Source organism: Silurus aristotelis (assembly GCF_946808225.1).
Source record: "Silurus aristotelis genome assembly, chromosome: 6".
In the NCBI taxonomy this organism is placed as follows: Eukaryota; Metazoa; Chordata; class Actinopteri; order Siluriformes; family Siluridae; genus Silurus; species Silurus aristotelis.
Genome location: NC_139579.1, coordinates 10,709,640 through 10,724,934, shown reverse-complemented (window position 1 = coordinate 10,724,934; position 15,295 = coordinate 10,709,640). Strand labels below are relative to the sequence as shown.

Here is a 15,295-nt window from a genome sequence, read left to right as displayed (position 1 = left end):
AAAGAAAAAAAAAAAAAAAAAAAAACACAAATCCAGCACAATCCATCTTTAATCTTTAGTGAACATATGAGCAAACTTTTCACTACACAGTAAAAAATACTATATTGGACATTGGACTTAATTCAATTATATCCTCTGTAGGGCATGAATGAAGTGAATAGGGAGACATTTGGGGTGTTTCTGTACAATAGCAAATTTTCTTTTATTCTAGTTTATGAGATGTAAGATCCTATGGAGGAATAGTGCTAAAAAAAATTCAGTGTGGTTGAAAAAATACACAAACCTGAAACACTAATTTGCGCCTTTAAACTGTGAAACTGACTTTAAGTCACTGAAAATGTATGTGCACAATACTATTATATAGTTATATAATACTATATACAGTATATGGCATATCAACTATATACTATTATATTACATATACTATTATACTCCACTTGTATGTCTCAGCTCACCTCACATGGTACCTGGACAAGAAAGATTCAGCACAGGTACAGATGTTTCAGGTACAAATAAATAAATAGTGTAAGTAAGCTATAATATCTGACCCATGATCAAGGATGATAAAGATGTTATAAAACACTTTTATTGCATTCACTGTAGTATCACAGTAACGTTCAATCGTTAAAGTAGTGCTTATTAAACAATGACAATATCTATACTGTAACAATTTGCCACTTTATTTAGAAACAATAAAGTAGAACTGACACAAACTGTATGGCAGTGAAGCAGGCAGATGCAAGTTCACCAGATAGATATTCAACCTAATGGAGTGGACATATGTGAATAAACTTCGACCGTCTCACATTCAGATGTCTCACAAGTTCACACTAAAAATGATAATGAATTTTTTAAGAAACATGGCATTTAACAAGCACTTTTGATAGAAAAAGACGACAGTTAATGAAAAGAAAAACGAAAAACATTTGTATTGGTGTGTAATAAAATGTTTCGGCAATCCATTACACTCAACGTCTGCTTTTTAATTACAATAAATCCATAAAAAATACAACCAGCTCCTCAGGCATCAATGATATTTTTACATTATGGGTATCTGATATCAGCTAAGGGGAAAAAAAAAAAAAATACAAATACAAAAAAGACGAAACTTGTTCACGTTTTCTAAACAAAACCAGAGCAGACTTTTAACACGCTCTATTTATACACGTCTAAATGATGTGGTTGTGGGTTGGGAGATCCTGTTTGGTCTGAATAACACGTTTGAAATCGTTGACGTGCGACTGTTAAAGCGTTTGCACTTATTTTACTACCGTAGGAGCTCTTTTCTAAACATATCCACAGGATCCTCAGGTTTTTGACATCAACAACCATAATTTTCACGTTCACAATTTGTCTTGCAAATAAGAGTTATCAGAAGACTCACAATCAGTACGAACAATTCATATAAATAAATATCAATAATACAATGCTGATACAATATCATTACTACAGCTCAGTGGGTTTTTTTTGTTGTTTTTTTATACAAACAGAAAAGAAAGGCTTCGTTAGCACCCTTATTTCACCTTTAATGCTTTGTTGAGAATCTGAGCTCTAAATGGGGATTTGAAACAGACAACATGCTGCGAATGAGCAGCTCCAAGTTTAACAACGGAGCTCAAAACACCTCAGTAAGTGAATGTGCGTTAGAATGTACATTTTGTGTATTGGAGAATGTTGGTGCGACAGATAAAAGGACTGGCCAATATAATATATATATAGAGTCACCAATATATATATTTGTCAAGAAGGGATTACAAAATCTGCATTTCTCTCACATTCCTCTTTCAGAATCATATTACTGACTCAGTCAAGACTTTTTCTGTCAAAATTGATTAGACTAATTAAACTGGTTATAAAAAGAAATCGCAAAGACTTTACTGTATTAGTGTCTTTCACACATGTAGTAACTGTATTAACATTTCAGCAGGTGTTACCTGTTAGAGTGTTGAACAATAAAACATGAATGTGGGTGCATGAATGCTGTGAAAATGGACACCAGTGCACCGGTCTACTCTCTTAATTGGTTGCCCATTGAACAAAGAGCTGGTCACCTTCATCTCCCACTGAATTTTATTATTATTTTTCATCCCACAGTTCTCAGTCCCCCTCCTCACACAACCTTATCAGTCTTGTGTGCACTGATGAAGGCCATGCCGTGTGTGCGGAAGTGTGTGTTTAGGTCCGAGGTCTTGTCAAAGCGGCGGCCACACACTCTGCAGCTCATGCTCCCCTCGCCCTCCTCTTCACCCTTCTCCTCCTCTGGGGGTTTGGGTGTGTGTGGTGTCTTTTGGCTGTCCTGATGATCCTGCCTTAACTTGTGTGTGATGAAGCGGTGGCGGCTCAGCGAGGCGGCTGAGGCGAAGCAAGCGCCGCACTGTACGCACTGCAGTGACGCTGACTCGCTGTCACGATGCTTTAGGATGTGCTGCTGGAACTCGCTCCGGTCTGGCGTGCTGAAGCCACATGGCGCACACCGAAAACCACCCTCCTCCTCTTCTGCTTCCTCCTCCTTCTCACAAGAACGCGTTCGTTTGGCCGGGCTTGTTGTCTCTTCCCCTCCAGTATCGGGCACATCGGCCCCTCCTCCGACAGACGAAGCTCCGCCCTCATAGTCAACCTCTGAGGAGCTTCCAGCTCCATCACCTTGTGCTGAGCGTTTTCGTGTGTTCGGGGTGTTCTACCAATAAACAATATCATGCTATTTGCATCTTATGCTAAAACAAGATTAATCAGGAACGAAATAATTTATTTAGTGCAATTACACATATATTATAGTGGTGGCTGTGGCATAACGACCACTAATTACTGCCACATACTTCAGCACTAAATAAAGCCGTAAAACACAGACCTAATTGAAATTACAGTGTGAAAAGATTGCATTTTACCTATTTGTTGAATTGAAAAAAAATATTTTTTTAGCTCCTGGACACCAGAACCGGAGATCAGGATGGATCTGGACTGTAATTATTATAAATAGTCTGCTACAACGATTTTTGGACCACTTTACTCCGCTTTACTGCGCTATGCAAATAAAACTAAATTGAAACGGACGGATTAATAATGAAAGAAACAAATGTTTTCTTCTTACCCGCTTCTCTATTGTCTGTCTAGTTCGGATGCCGTGTCTGACCCGGATGTGTTTCTCCAGTATCAGGCGACTGCTGAAGGTTCGTTTTCCCTCTGAACAGTACCTGAGATAAGAAAATAAATTGGACCAACAAGTTTTCCTGCATGTTTTAAGACTTTTCAAAAAAAGGAAAGACATAATTTAGAAAAACCTACAGATGATGTAATAAGTTTACTCTTTTCACATTACTCTTTATTTAAATTAACTTGTAATTAGCTTGTAATTACACCGTAAATTGAAAATGTAAAAAAGTTACTCACTGGCATTGGAAGACTCTCTTGACACCCTCATGAATGACACGAACATGGCGACGCAGGCTGTTGGCCGAGCTGAAGGAACGCTCACACAGCCGGCATGGAAATTTCTTTATTGACTGTTGGACCAGATTAATTTGCCGTTTTACTTTCTAATTACCAAATATCAACTTTAGGTTTATGGTTACTTATAGTGGATTTCTTCTTATTAAATTTTTCATGCATTTACAATGTAATTATTTAAAACATTTGTATAAGTATATGTATGTAGCCAGTGAACACACACACAATGTAATGAATGAATACATAAATAAAATAAGCTGTGTATTTACCTTGCCATGCTCATTCTTCATGTGGTCAATGTAATCATCTCTATCAGTGTATCGTGTCTTGCACTCCCTGCATCTCCACTCCGTGCTGCTCCCACTGTCTGGGGAGCTGGGTTGATCTTCCTCATCATTGTCATCTTCCTCATCTTCTTCATTTTCTCTTTCCTCTCCTTCCTCGTCTTTCTCTTCCTCTTCCCCCTCACCCTGTCCTTGCTTCCTCGTAGCGGTATTTGCACTTGATGCTGAGACAGAAGACGAGCCACTGGTCGGAGCCTCTGCTTTGCCTGACAGGCCTCTATGGGCAGTCTGTTTGGAACAGGAGTGGAGTTAATCAGAGGTTTAGTATAAGCATGTGAGCATGATGCACACGCCAGATCACAAATTAATCACCTTGTGTGTGTGTGTGTGTGTGTGTGTGTGTGTGCCTGGTACAGAGCTTCGCCTGAGGTAACACTAGAGTTGCCCGGTAAAGGCCGAACCAGGACTTTACTGTATGCCTTTATTGACACCACATTCTTTAATGGAAAATGAAAAGAATGGGCAACACAAAAAGGCAAGAGAACTGCACTAGTTAGATTTATAAAAATCATTGCAGGAACTAACCTTGATGTGTTCCATCATAGAACCCTTCTGCGCATACAACTTGGTGCAGTCCGGACACTTGAAAACATGCACCTTCTGCTTGGCCAAGTGAGTGTCAAAATGCATATACAGCAAGGGTTTTTGAGTGAAGACTGTGTCGCACATCACACACTTGTAAATCATCCTACAGTGAGGTAAAGAATGATGATGTCCACACATACAACTTAACTTTATATCAAAATGTCCCACAAAAATCCCAGCCAGCCCAAATGAAATATTATATTGTTATATATAATGTTAATTTATTAATATGATACTACAGCAATCTAACTGCAATAAATTTTTAGATTCAGATAAAGACATACTTGGCCTGAGCAGCACTGAGAGTGGGGTGCTGGGTACTAATATGTCCCTGGGCACTGGGGGCCGATTTAAAGGCCATTGGGCAATGTGGACACTTGTGAAACACTTCGCAGTGAGCAGTCTGAATGTGAGATTTGATGGAGTTTAGGCCACCAAACACCACCTGACAGCTGGAGCATCTGCAGAAATAGAAAATCACATGAGTGATTATATTAATAAGTATTTTTTTTAAATGCTAAAATCTGATCAACTCTGTAACGCAGCCTGTCTCTTAAGCACTGTGTGTCTAAAATCTAATATTTTTCCATTTATGTAACGGTTTAGATCAGTGCTAAGACCTGTAGCCGATGCGCCTGGCAAAGTGAAGACAAGCCTCTTCGAGATGAGTCTTAAAACTGGCCTGACGAGCAACGCCTCCACATTCCGGACACACATGGGGAGCGCGGTGCTTATGGATTCGCTGGTGAGCTGACACACTGCACCCGTTAGGCAGCATCATCGGTGGAGAGCAAAGCATACAGGTCTGACGAAAAAAGAGAGATTAAAAATTTTTATAGAAGTGCTTCTGTGGAGTAATTTTATACTGTAAAAATTACAAATAACATATGAAACCCAGGAAGATATTACTCACTGAATTAGGGGTAGCTCTGATTTGCTGAAAGTGGGCAACTAGCTCCGCCTTGCCTGCAAACTGAGTCTGGCATTCGGGGCATTTAAAATTGTTGTACTGAAGAACTTCACCCTTCTTGCATGGAAGAGGCATTAGGACATGAGGACTCTGAGGCCCACGGCGAGCTGGACTGTTCTGGGAAGCAGCTGGGGCATGTGAGGGGGACTCTTTAAGTGGACTTGGTGTGGAAGGGATCACGGGTGTTCCTGATTGGTTAGCGGGTGTTGACAAAGACGGAGAAGAAAGGGGAGGCGAGAGCATACCTAGAAATACATGAAGCATTTGTGAGATGAAGGTTTTCACATTACTAACTGTAAAAACAGAATAATGTCAGGATGTAACATTAGTAATGTAATGTGTACAGTGTAAAGAGCAGTTCACATACCAATTGGTGTGGTGTCCTGCTGGCCAATCATTTGCTCCACAGTAACTGGCCTCATGACCAGGTGTGAGCACTGCATAACCAGCCCTCTCTCTTTATGCTCCCGAGCATGCAGCAGCAGACTGCACTTATTAAAGAAAGCCAGCCGCTTCGCGCAGTGGTTACAGGTCACCTCGATTCTTAGAGAGCGCCTGTCGTAGTGACGAGCCAGACTGCGCTCGAGAGCAAAGGCGTCCCCGCACTCTAGACAGCGGTAGCCTGTTGTAGGCATCGGGAGACCCCACTCAGGTGGTGGTGGAGTCGAGAGATCGGGGCGGTAGCTAGGCAGCAGGTTCTTGCTGTTCAGGATCTTGTTGAAGGCTTCGACTAAACTTGACTGACTCCGAGAAATCACGGCCCCTGTGCTGTTGACTATAGAAGCTGGCTTGCAAGGTACATGAACATTAGGCGTACCTCCGTTAGTTGCCCTACCAGAAGTGGCACGCACACTAATACCACTAACTGTAGGCGTTACCGGCAAGTTGGCAGCTTTCGTAATGCTGACAGCTGTGGCAGAGACCTTGGTCTTGTCGGATGACACAGGGCTTTTGTTTTGAGCTTTGCTTGCTGCAGCTAACATGGCACTGCTCGCTTCTAAAATAGACACAGGGAGAGTAGAGCCTTTTACCATTCGACCAGTCGCTTCAGCTTTTTGGGCTTTGTTAGAATTGACCGTCTGACCTTCTGCTTGCACTTTGGTGCCATCTGTGCCTTTACCTGCAGCTCCTCTCCCTGCCACACGAGTAACTGTTCGAGTGATGCTTCCTGTTGAGGTTTTAACGGTCTTTATTCGGACTTTAAGAGGTCTGGAGGACACACTGCCACCTGCTACAGTGCCTTCACTGCTGTTAGGTAGAGCGTGGCCCTGGGAAGAAATACCCTCATCTTCCACCTCCATTTTTTCTTCCTCTTTTTGTCCATTGTCCTGAACCATATTATTTGTATCTCCATTCTCCTCATTTACCGGTTTGGCCACCTCCATCTCTTCTTCTTCTTCTTTAGGTTCTCTGAGCCCTGTAGGCAAGGAAGAAGCAATCAGTGCTGGGCTGGAAGACTTTTTGGAAGCCGCAGACATCGACACTGAAACTTTGGGGACCTCAGGCTCTGGACTTTCAGGTGAGTCACGTTCCTCAATGACATGCTCTGGATTTCGCTCTTCTGGGGGTGGGCTCTTAACGCTGCCTGTCTGAACAGGTGACGAAAGCCAGTTCTGCACCTGAGGGGATGCAGGTGAGGCCAAAGGGATGTCCCCTGGTTTGGGGTAAGTAGCTGAAGACATGGGTGCTGAGCGCGGAAGTGAGGGCGACTCTGAACTCTCTGCTGGAGACTTAAGTCTGCGTGAACGTTTCGGAGATGTGGGAGAGCCTGGACTTTCTTGAATGACCAGTGAACCACCCGAATCCGGATCCGAATCTTCCTCCTCTGAGTCCATTCGCCTGAATTCTGATGAACTGTGGCGTGGAGTGCCATTAAATGGTTCTGTCAAACTTGTAGCAAGTGGTGATGAGGCAACAGCCCCTGATACACGGGATCCAACAGACGGAGAGGCCGATGAGGGTGATGAAGAAGGAACAGCTGAAGAATTTGGGAGGTATGGTTTAGGAGGGGGGAAAAACGGAGACGCCACTCCACTCGTGCCCCCAGGAAGCGCGGCACTCTTCGTCTTGTCTGCCCCCTCTAATCCGATTTCCTGCTGCGCGTGCTGCTGTTGCTGCAGCATCTGCATCCTTCTCGCCCTAACCACAGGGTCTCCAGTCCCCTGTGCCATCAGAGGCTTCAGCTTGTTGAAGATGCTGCTACTCTGTTTGGAGGTGTTAGCGCAGCCGAGCACCGACCCTGTGGTGTCCGGAGTCACTTTGGGGCCACACAGAGGCCACGGCTCGCCATTTGGCTGATTTCGGCTCTGAGACAGATGACCTGCCCCACCTGAGGACACAAATCCGTTATGGTTGAGTGGTTCCGACACTGGTACATCACCACCTTCAAAGGCTTCACTACGCACCCGGTTCTTAACAATAACGCTAACAATTGACGGGTCGCTCTGTGAATCGGCGGCCGGGCTCGGGGCTCGGAGGGTGGAACTCCCGCCAACTCCGCTCTCGCCCGATTTCGGGACGGACCCACTGCTCGATCCTTGGTGCCCCTCCACCTCTTCTGGCGCAGACTGAATGGCCTCTTTCGCATCGATATCGGGAATATCAAATGCTGCCAACAAGTCATCAAAATCGGGGGTCTTCATGTCCCCCATGCCAGGACAGTGGACTCAGTGGACTGTAAAAAAGCATCAACATAAAAAAAACATTACAGATGTACAGCAGCAGTCCACTAATATACATCGATATACATGCATATATCATCTTTTCCAGAAATTCCTCATTCTAACCCTTTATTGAGAGTTTATAAAGCATTTATGACATAAATCTATGGCTTTGATTGTATACTTGCAAGGTTCACAAAATTCCTTTTGCATGGATTCATAAAATGCAATGTCTCACACTTTTTTTTCAGCCAATCCAGGATTTCATTCAGTAATCACTGAAGCTGGGGAGAGTATTGGTGTATATACCGTGTACACTCGCTGTGGTGTCACTGGAGCCACACAAAGCAGCTAGTCACGGATCCAAGCGCTTTATATTCTCTGTTCCTTTATGAAACGCTCTTTCTCTTGTGTATACAGTAATGAGCATCCGAGTACATAATATATATATAATGAGGTGGTGTGTTGACGATTAATTCGCACAAGCACGAAACAGAAGAAGAGAAATGAGCAAGAGGTTTGGCGCTAGCGGGGTTTTTATGCTAACTGCGGACACATATCTCAGACGCGCTTCTTTATTAACCACGTACATTTAAATGACCCGGAAATGAAGCGCATATTACGGGGTTTCGGTTATTCTGGTATATGGGTTATTTGGGCCACGCACTGGACTACGCTATGTTATCCTATGCTAAGTTATTGCTATGCTAAGCTAGGCTAGGCTCGGTTTATTTTAGGCTCGCGCTCCTCCATGGCGGATCGCGCAGCTCGGATCGAGCGGTCATTTAAACGAAGGCCACTGCGGTGCGGGGAGAAATTAATAAATAAATGCGGCGCTGCTTTTTTGGTGGAATTTCTTTTCCTTTTGCGTGCGTATTTAAATCCGAACACGCTGCTGAAATCTCTCCATTCTATATTAAAATAAAATAAAGAATAAAAAACACGAGCGGCGGCGGCGTTTCCTCCCCCCGCCGACGAGCGCGCGCTTGTTTACCTGCTGCTCCGAGATTCCCGACTCTCCGCTCAAGCGCCTTCACCTCCCCGTCATCCGCCAGGTCCGGCCAGATCACTATCGCTGCTTTATAAATAAAAAAATAACAACAACCAGTATTTATGGGATATATTTGGCGAATTATATTCTGGTTCCTTTTATAAATGTCACGATGTAACATTTTACCAATGATAACAGCTTTGCACCTACAAGTGACCAATTAGTGATTTTCGCCCCTTCCAGGATCTTCCACACGGCCTTCCATGCAGTTTACAGTATGTGTGTGTGTGTGTGTGTGTGTGTGTGTGTGTGTGTGTGTGTATATATATATATATATATAGTCAGCCCATATTATACAGATTGATACAGATGTTATTACTTATTTAAAGAATATATATACCTGTATAATATAAGTTCACCTGGTAACTATTAAATACACGATATATATTTAATTACATATACATTAGTAATATATATATATATATATATATATATATATATATATATATATATATATATATATATATATATGTATATATATATATATATGTATATATATATATATATATACATATATATATATATATATATATATATATATATATATATATATATATATATATATATATATATATATATATATATATATATATATATATATTTGTATATACAGTGTGTAAATATTTTGGAATACACATTGTGCTTTTCTCAGCTACTCCTTCATGCAACCGTAGCTGCAGTCAGAAGCAGATGTCATCAGGTGGTATCCAACCAAATGAGTGTTTCCATCCTTAGCCACCATAATGATTTAGCAGAAAAACAGACAACCTTTTTATACAGGGAACAGCCACGATTGCCAGCCTTTGTTTTTACATTCCTGAATTAATGGCTGATATTTCATACCCTTCCTCTCGTAAACCTCTTCACAGTCCTCTTCCCATATAACCCTATAATATATCACATATAACCCTATATCACATATAACCCTATAATATATCCCATATAACACTATATTATATCACATATAACCCTACAATATATCCCAAATAACCCTATAATATATCCCATGTTACTCTATAATATATCCCATATAACCCTATATCACATATAACCCTATAATATATCCCATATAACTATATTATATTACATATAACCCTATAATATATCCCATATAACCCTATAATATATCCCATGTTACCCTATAATATATCCCATATAACCCTATAATATATCCCATGTTACCCTATAATATATCCAATGTTACCCTATAATATATCCCATATAACCCTATATCACATATAACCCTACAATATATCCCATATAACACTATATTATATCCCATATAACCAAATAATATCCCACATTACCCTATGATATATCCCATATAACCCTATAAAATATCCCATATAACCCTATAATATATCCAATGTCATACTATAATATAGCCCATATTACCCTATAATATATCCAATATAACCCTATAATATATCCCATGTTACCCTATAATATATTCCATGTTAGACTATAATATAACCCATGTTACCCTATAATATATCCCATATAACCCTATAATATATCCCATATTACCCTATAATATATCCCATTTGACCCTATAATATATCCCAAATTACCCTTTACTATATCCCATATAACCCTACAATATATCCTATATAACCCTATTATATATCTAATATAACCCTATATCACATATAACCCTATATTATATCCCAAATAACACTATATTATGTCACATATAACCCTACAATATATCCCATATAACCCTATAATATATCCCATGTTACCCTATAATATATCCCATAAAACCCAATAATATATCCCATGTTACCCTATAATATATCCCATGTTACCCTATAATATATTCCATAAAACCCAATAATATATCCCATGTTACCCTATAATATATCCCATGTTACCCTATAATATATCCCATATAACCCTATAATATATCCTATATAACCCTATAATATATGCCATATAACCATATAATATATCCCACATTACCCTATAATATATCCCATATAACCCTATAATATATCCCATGTTAACCTATAATATATCCCATATAACCCTATAATATATCCCATATAACCATATAATATATCCCACATTACCCTATAATATATCCCATATAACCCTATAATATGTCCCATATTACCCTATAATATATCCCATATAACCCTATAATATATCCCATATAACCCTATAATATATCCCATATAACCATATAATATATCCCATATTACCCTTTAATATATTCCATATAACCATATAATATATATCCCATATAACCCTATAATATATCCCATATAACCCTATAATATATCCCATATAACCATATAATATATCCCATATTACCCTATAATATATTCCATATAACCCTATAATATATCCCATATAACCCTATAATATATCCCATATAACCCTATAATATATCCCATATAACCATATAATATATCCCATATTACCCTATAATATATTCCATATAACCCTATAATATATCCCATATAACCCTATAATATATCCCATATAACCCTATAATATGTCCCATATTACCCTATAATATATCCCATATAACCCTATAATATATCCCATATAACCCTATAATATATCCCATATAACCATATAATATATCCCATATTACCCTTTAATATATTCCATATAACCATATAATATATATCCCATATAACCCTATAATATATCCCATGTTAACCTATAATATATCCCATATAACCCTATAATATATCCCATATAACCATATAATATATCCCACATTACCCTATAATATATCCCATATAACCCTATAATATGTCCCATATTACCCTATAATATATCCCATATAACCCTATAATATATCCCATATAACCCTATAATATATCCCATATAACCATATAATATATCCCATATTACCCTTTAATATATTCCATATAACCATATAATATATATCCCATATAACCCTATAATATATCCCATATAACCCTATAATATATCCCATATAACCATATAATATATCCCATATTACCCTATAATATATTCCATATAACCCTATAATATATCCCATATAACCATATAATATATCCCATATTACCCTTTAATATATTCCATATAACCATATAATATATATCCCATATAACCCTATAATATATCCCATATAACCATATAATATATCCCATATTACCCTTTAATATATTCCATATAACCATATAATATATATCCCATATAACCCTATAATATATCCCATATAACCCTATAATATATCCCATATAACCATATAATATATCCCATATAACCCTATAATATATTCCATATAACCCTATAATATATCCCATATAACCATATAATATATCCCATATTACCCTTTAATATATTCCATATAACCATATAATATATATCCCATATAACCCTATAATATATCCCATATAACCCTATAACATATCCCATATAACCATATAATATATCCCATATTACCCTTTAATATATTCCATATAACCATATAATATATATCCCATATAACCCTATAATATATCCCATATAACCCTATAATATATCCCATATAACCATATAATATATCCCATATAACCCTATAATATATTCCATATAACCCTATAATATATCCCATATAACCATATAATATATCCCATATTACCCTTTAATATATTCCATATAACCATATAATATATATCCCATATAACCCTATAATATATCCCATATAACCCTATAATATATCCCATATAACCATATAATATATCCCATATTACCCTATAATATATCCCATATAACCCTATAATATATCCCATATAACCATATAATATATCCCATATTACCCTATAATATATTCCATATAACCATATAATATATATCCCATATAACCCTATAATATATCCCATATAACCATATATTATATCCCATATAACCTCATAATATATCCCATATAACCCTATAATATATCCCATATTACCCTATAATATATTCCATATAATCATAAAATATATATCCCATATAACACTATAATATATCCCATGTTACCCTATAATATATCCCATATAACCTCATAATATATCCCATATAACCCTATAATATACCTCTTTAGTCCGGATGACATGGCGTCCCAGTTTTCCAAAAAGAACTTCAAATTTTTATTTGTCTGACCACAGAACAGTTTTCCACTCTGCCACAGTCCATTTTAAATCAGTAAATAAATAGTAATTAATAGTATAATTTATTAACAACATTTAGTAATAATAATAATAATAATAATAATAATAATAATAATATATAAAAAAAATAATAAACATGTAATACAACATAATAACAGCAATAATAATATGCAAGTAACTAGTGTAGGAAGCAGAAATACAATTATTTGTAATAATATTTTTTAGTTTTTGTTTTATTGGCAGCTCAGCATATTTTATAGATGCCAGGGGATTGATTTGTACACATCACATAAAAGATAAAGTACATTACACTGTTTTGGACTAAAAATATGTGGATACCTGATCTTCACACCCCTAACAGATTTATTCTCCCTATTGCCGTTAAAAGCGCCACTCTTCTGGGAAGGCTTTTCTATAGGTTTTGAGGAGTGGCTATGAAATTGTGATTTGTGTCACCTATAAGCTTATTACTGAGATCAGACATTGATGAAGAGTGAGGAGAATTAGGGTTTAGTCAGTGTTTTGCTTAATCCCAAAGGTGTTCAGTAGGGTTGTGGTCAGGGCTCCATTTCACAGCTATAGAAGTATTCAATATTATAAAGAAATGCAGTATAACAGAGCTCTGCATCACAGACAGGAATCTCATGAAGTGAGAATGAAAAGCATTCCTAAAGCAAGAAACCTAACAAACACAATGCAACAAGTTTCCTTTCACTCCAGCCATAGCTGCATCGACTGCATACATCATCCAGGTTTTCTGTGAATTTGTGAGTATTTTTTATGCATTACCATTTTCCTAGGGATTTAAAGCAAAGACAAAATGTGTGTTTGTGTCGAAATTCTACAGGATGGAAAACACAAAGATGGTTCATGAAAAAACTTAACAACTGTTTTGAACTGTTTGTGCTGACCCTCACAATGTCTAGCTTTTAATGAAAAGTCTGTCTTGTAAATGTCCTTGTAAAGTGTATCTGCAACCAAATCAATTTATCCTCGTCTGTCAGCCGAAAAAAGCTATTAAATCCACATGTATATATTTGAGCTTGTGCAGTTTGCTACAGATGCAGTTTGCAAGCTCTGACTAGTGTGCTCTCTGACCATCCAAACAAAGAACACGAAAACGCCCACATTATTGTACGCCTGCTAGATGGACGCGGTGTGGCCAACTCGAAATCTGCTTGGATTTATTGTTATGTACTTCAAGTTATAGGCGGCTGCACTGCTAATTCTAAAAACCTTTCGGCAGATTCCTTTGACCCTGACAACACGTGCTTTGAAGACTGAAATCTGATTGGATAGAAATGGCAACATTAACACACACTATTCGAAGCAGTGCAATCGAGAGAAATGCTATGAAATGAAGACAATACACTATTGGGAATAAGTGAATACAAATTCATGGAAAAAATATATTAAAACAATTTAATGAGTCTGATAGAGTTTAGTCCAGTTTACTCGTTTATTATGATTATTTATTATTATTATTTATTGTGACTCAAAAGATTGAGTCGTCTCAGAGAGTGATTAATTATTGATCATTATTCTACTGGATGTGCATGAACAAACCATCACAAAATCTCTGTAGGTTATGTACAAGAAAAAGAATTGAGCAGTTCATCACATGAGTTCTCTCGTCCGAGTCGTTCGTTCTTTTGTCACGTGACTCCCATAGACGCTACGCAATGCAATAGATCATTTTTTGGTCCGAATATTGACATTTTTGGTAATAATTATGGGAGAATTATTCTGTTTATTATGATTTGTCTTTAGCTGCATTGTCACATTTCATTATAGTCATCAAAATGACTCAAAAAAAGATTCAAGATAAAAACTCAAAAAACCAGGACAGTAAATTGATTCGATCTTCCCATCACTAATTTCTAACATGATTAAATGGAAAATATGTCATGGAACCAAAGAAACTATAGAACCTGTACTTTAGAATGATGGCCAGAATTAAAAGTGACAGAAACCTAACATAACTTTTAAAATGTTTTGTTTCTGGGCATATTTATTTATTTTACTTCATAAAAACAACTAAATCAAGCAAACACACAGAATCCCCTAAAACTCCCCCACTGCGTTTCTATAGTAAAGAACCAGCCCGTGAATTCCCGAGCGGAAAT

At 37.7% G+C, this 15,295-nt stretch overlaps 1 protein-coding gene across 3 annotated transcripts; it reads right to left on the bottom strand.

Annotated features, from left to right (window-relative positions):
- Window positions 1–570: 570 nt before the first annotated feature.
- On the bottom strand, window positions 571–9,315 carry znf687b (zinc finger protein 687b). Of its 3 annotated transcripts, XM_083544166.1 has the most exons (11): window positions 9,181–9,315; window positions 8,998–9,081; window positions 5,711–8,017; window positions 5,287–5,588; window positions 4,994–5,178; window positions 4,658–4,834; window positions 4,314–4,476; window positions 3,714–4,016; window positions 3,388–3,500; window positions 3,089–3,191; window positions 571–2,677 (listed from the first exon to the last, which is right to left on the bottom strand). In XM_083544166.1, exons 3-11 carry the CDS (start codon window positions 7,992–7,994, stop codon window positions 2,111–2,113), a joined length of 4,197 nt encoding a protein of 1,398 aa, XP_083400292.1. In that variant the 5' UTR covers window positions 7,995–8,017; window positions 8,998–9,081; window positions 9,181–9,315; the 3' UTR covers window positions 571–2,110. The 3 variants fall into 3 exon arrangements, with proteins under 3 accessions (XP_083400292.1, XP_083400294.1, XP_083400293.1); XM_083544168.1 differs by lacking the exon at window positions 9,181–9,315 and having other exon boundaries at window positions 8,313–9,001; XM_083544167.1 differs by lacking the exon at window positions 9,181–9,315 and having other exon boundaries at window positions 8,242–8,999.
- Window positions 9,316–15,295: the final 5,980 nt, after the last annotated feature.

Excerpts from the sequence above, each read along its gene's own strand:
- znf687b (XM_083544166.1), bottom strand. The coding sequence starts at position 7,994 with ATGGGGGACATGAAGACCCCCGATTTTGATGACTTGTTGGCAGCATTT. Across the intron at positions 5,589-5,710 it reads GCAGGACACCACACCAATTG|GTATGCTCTCGCCTCCCCTT; the intron begins GTATGTGAACTG and ends ATGTATTTCTAG. Across the intron at positions 4,477-4,657 it reads CTCAGTGCTGCTCAGGCCAA|GATGATTTACAAGTGTGTGA; the intron begins GTATGTCTTTAT and ends ACCTCACTGTAG.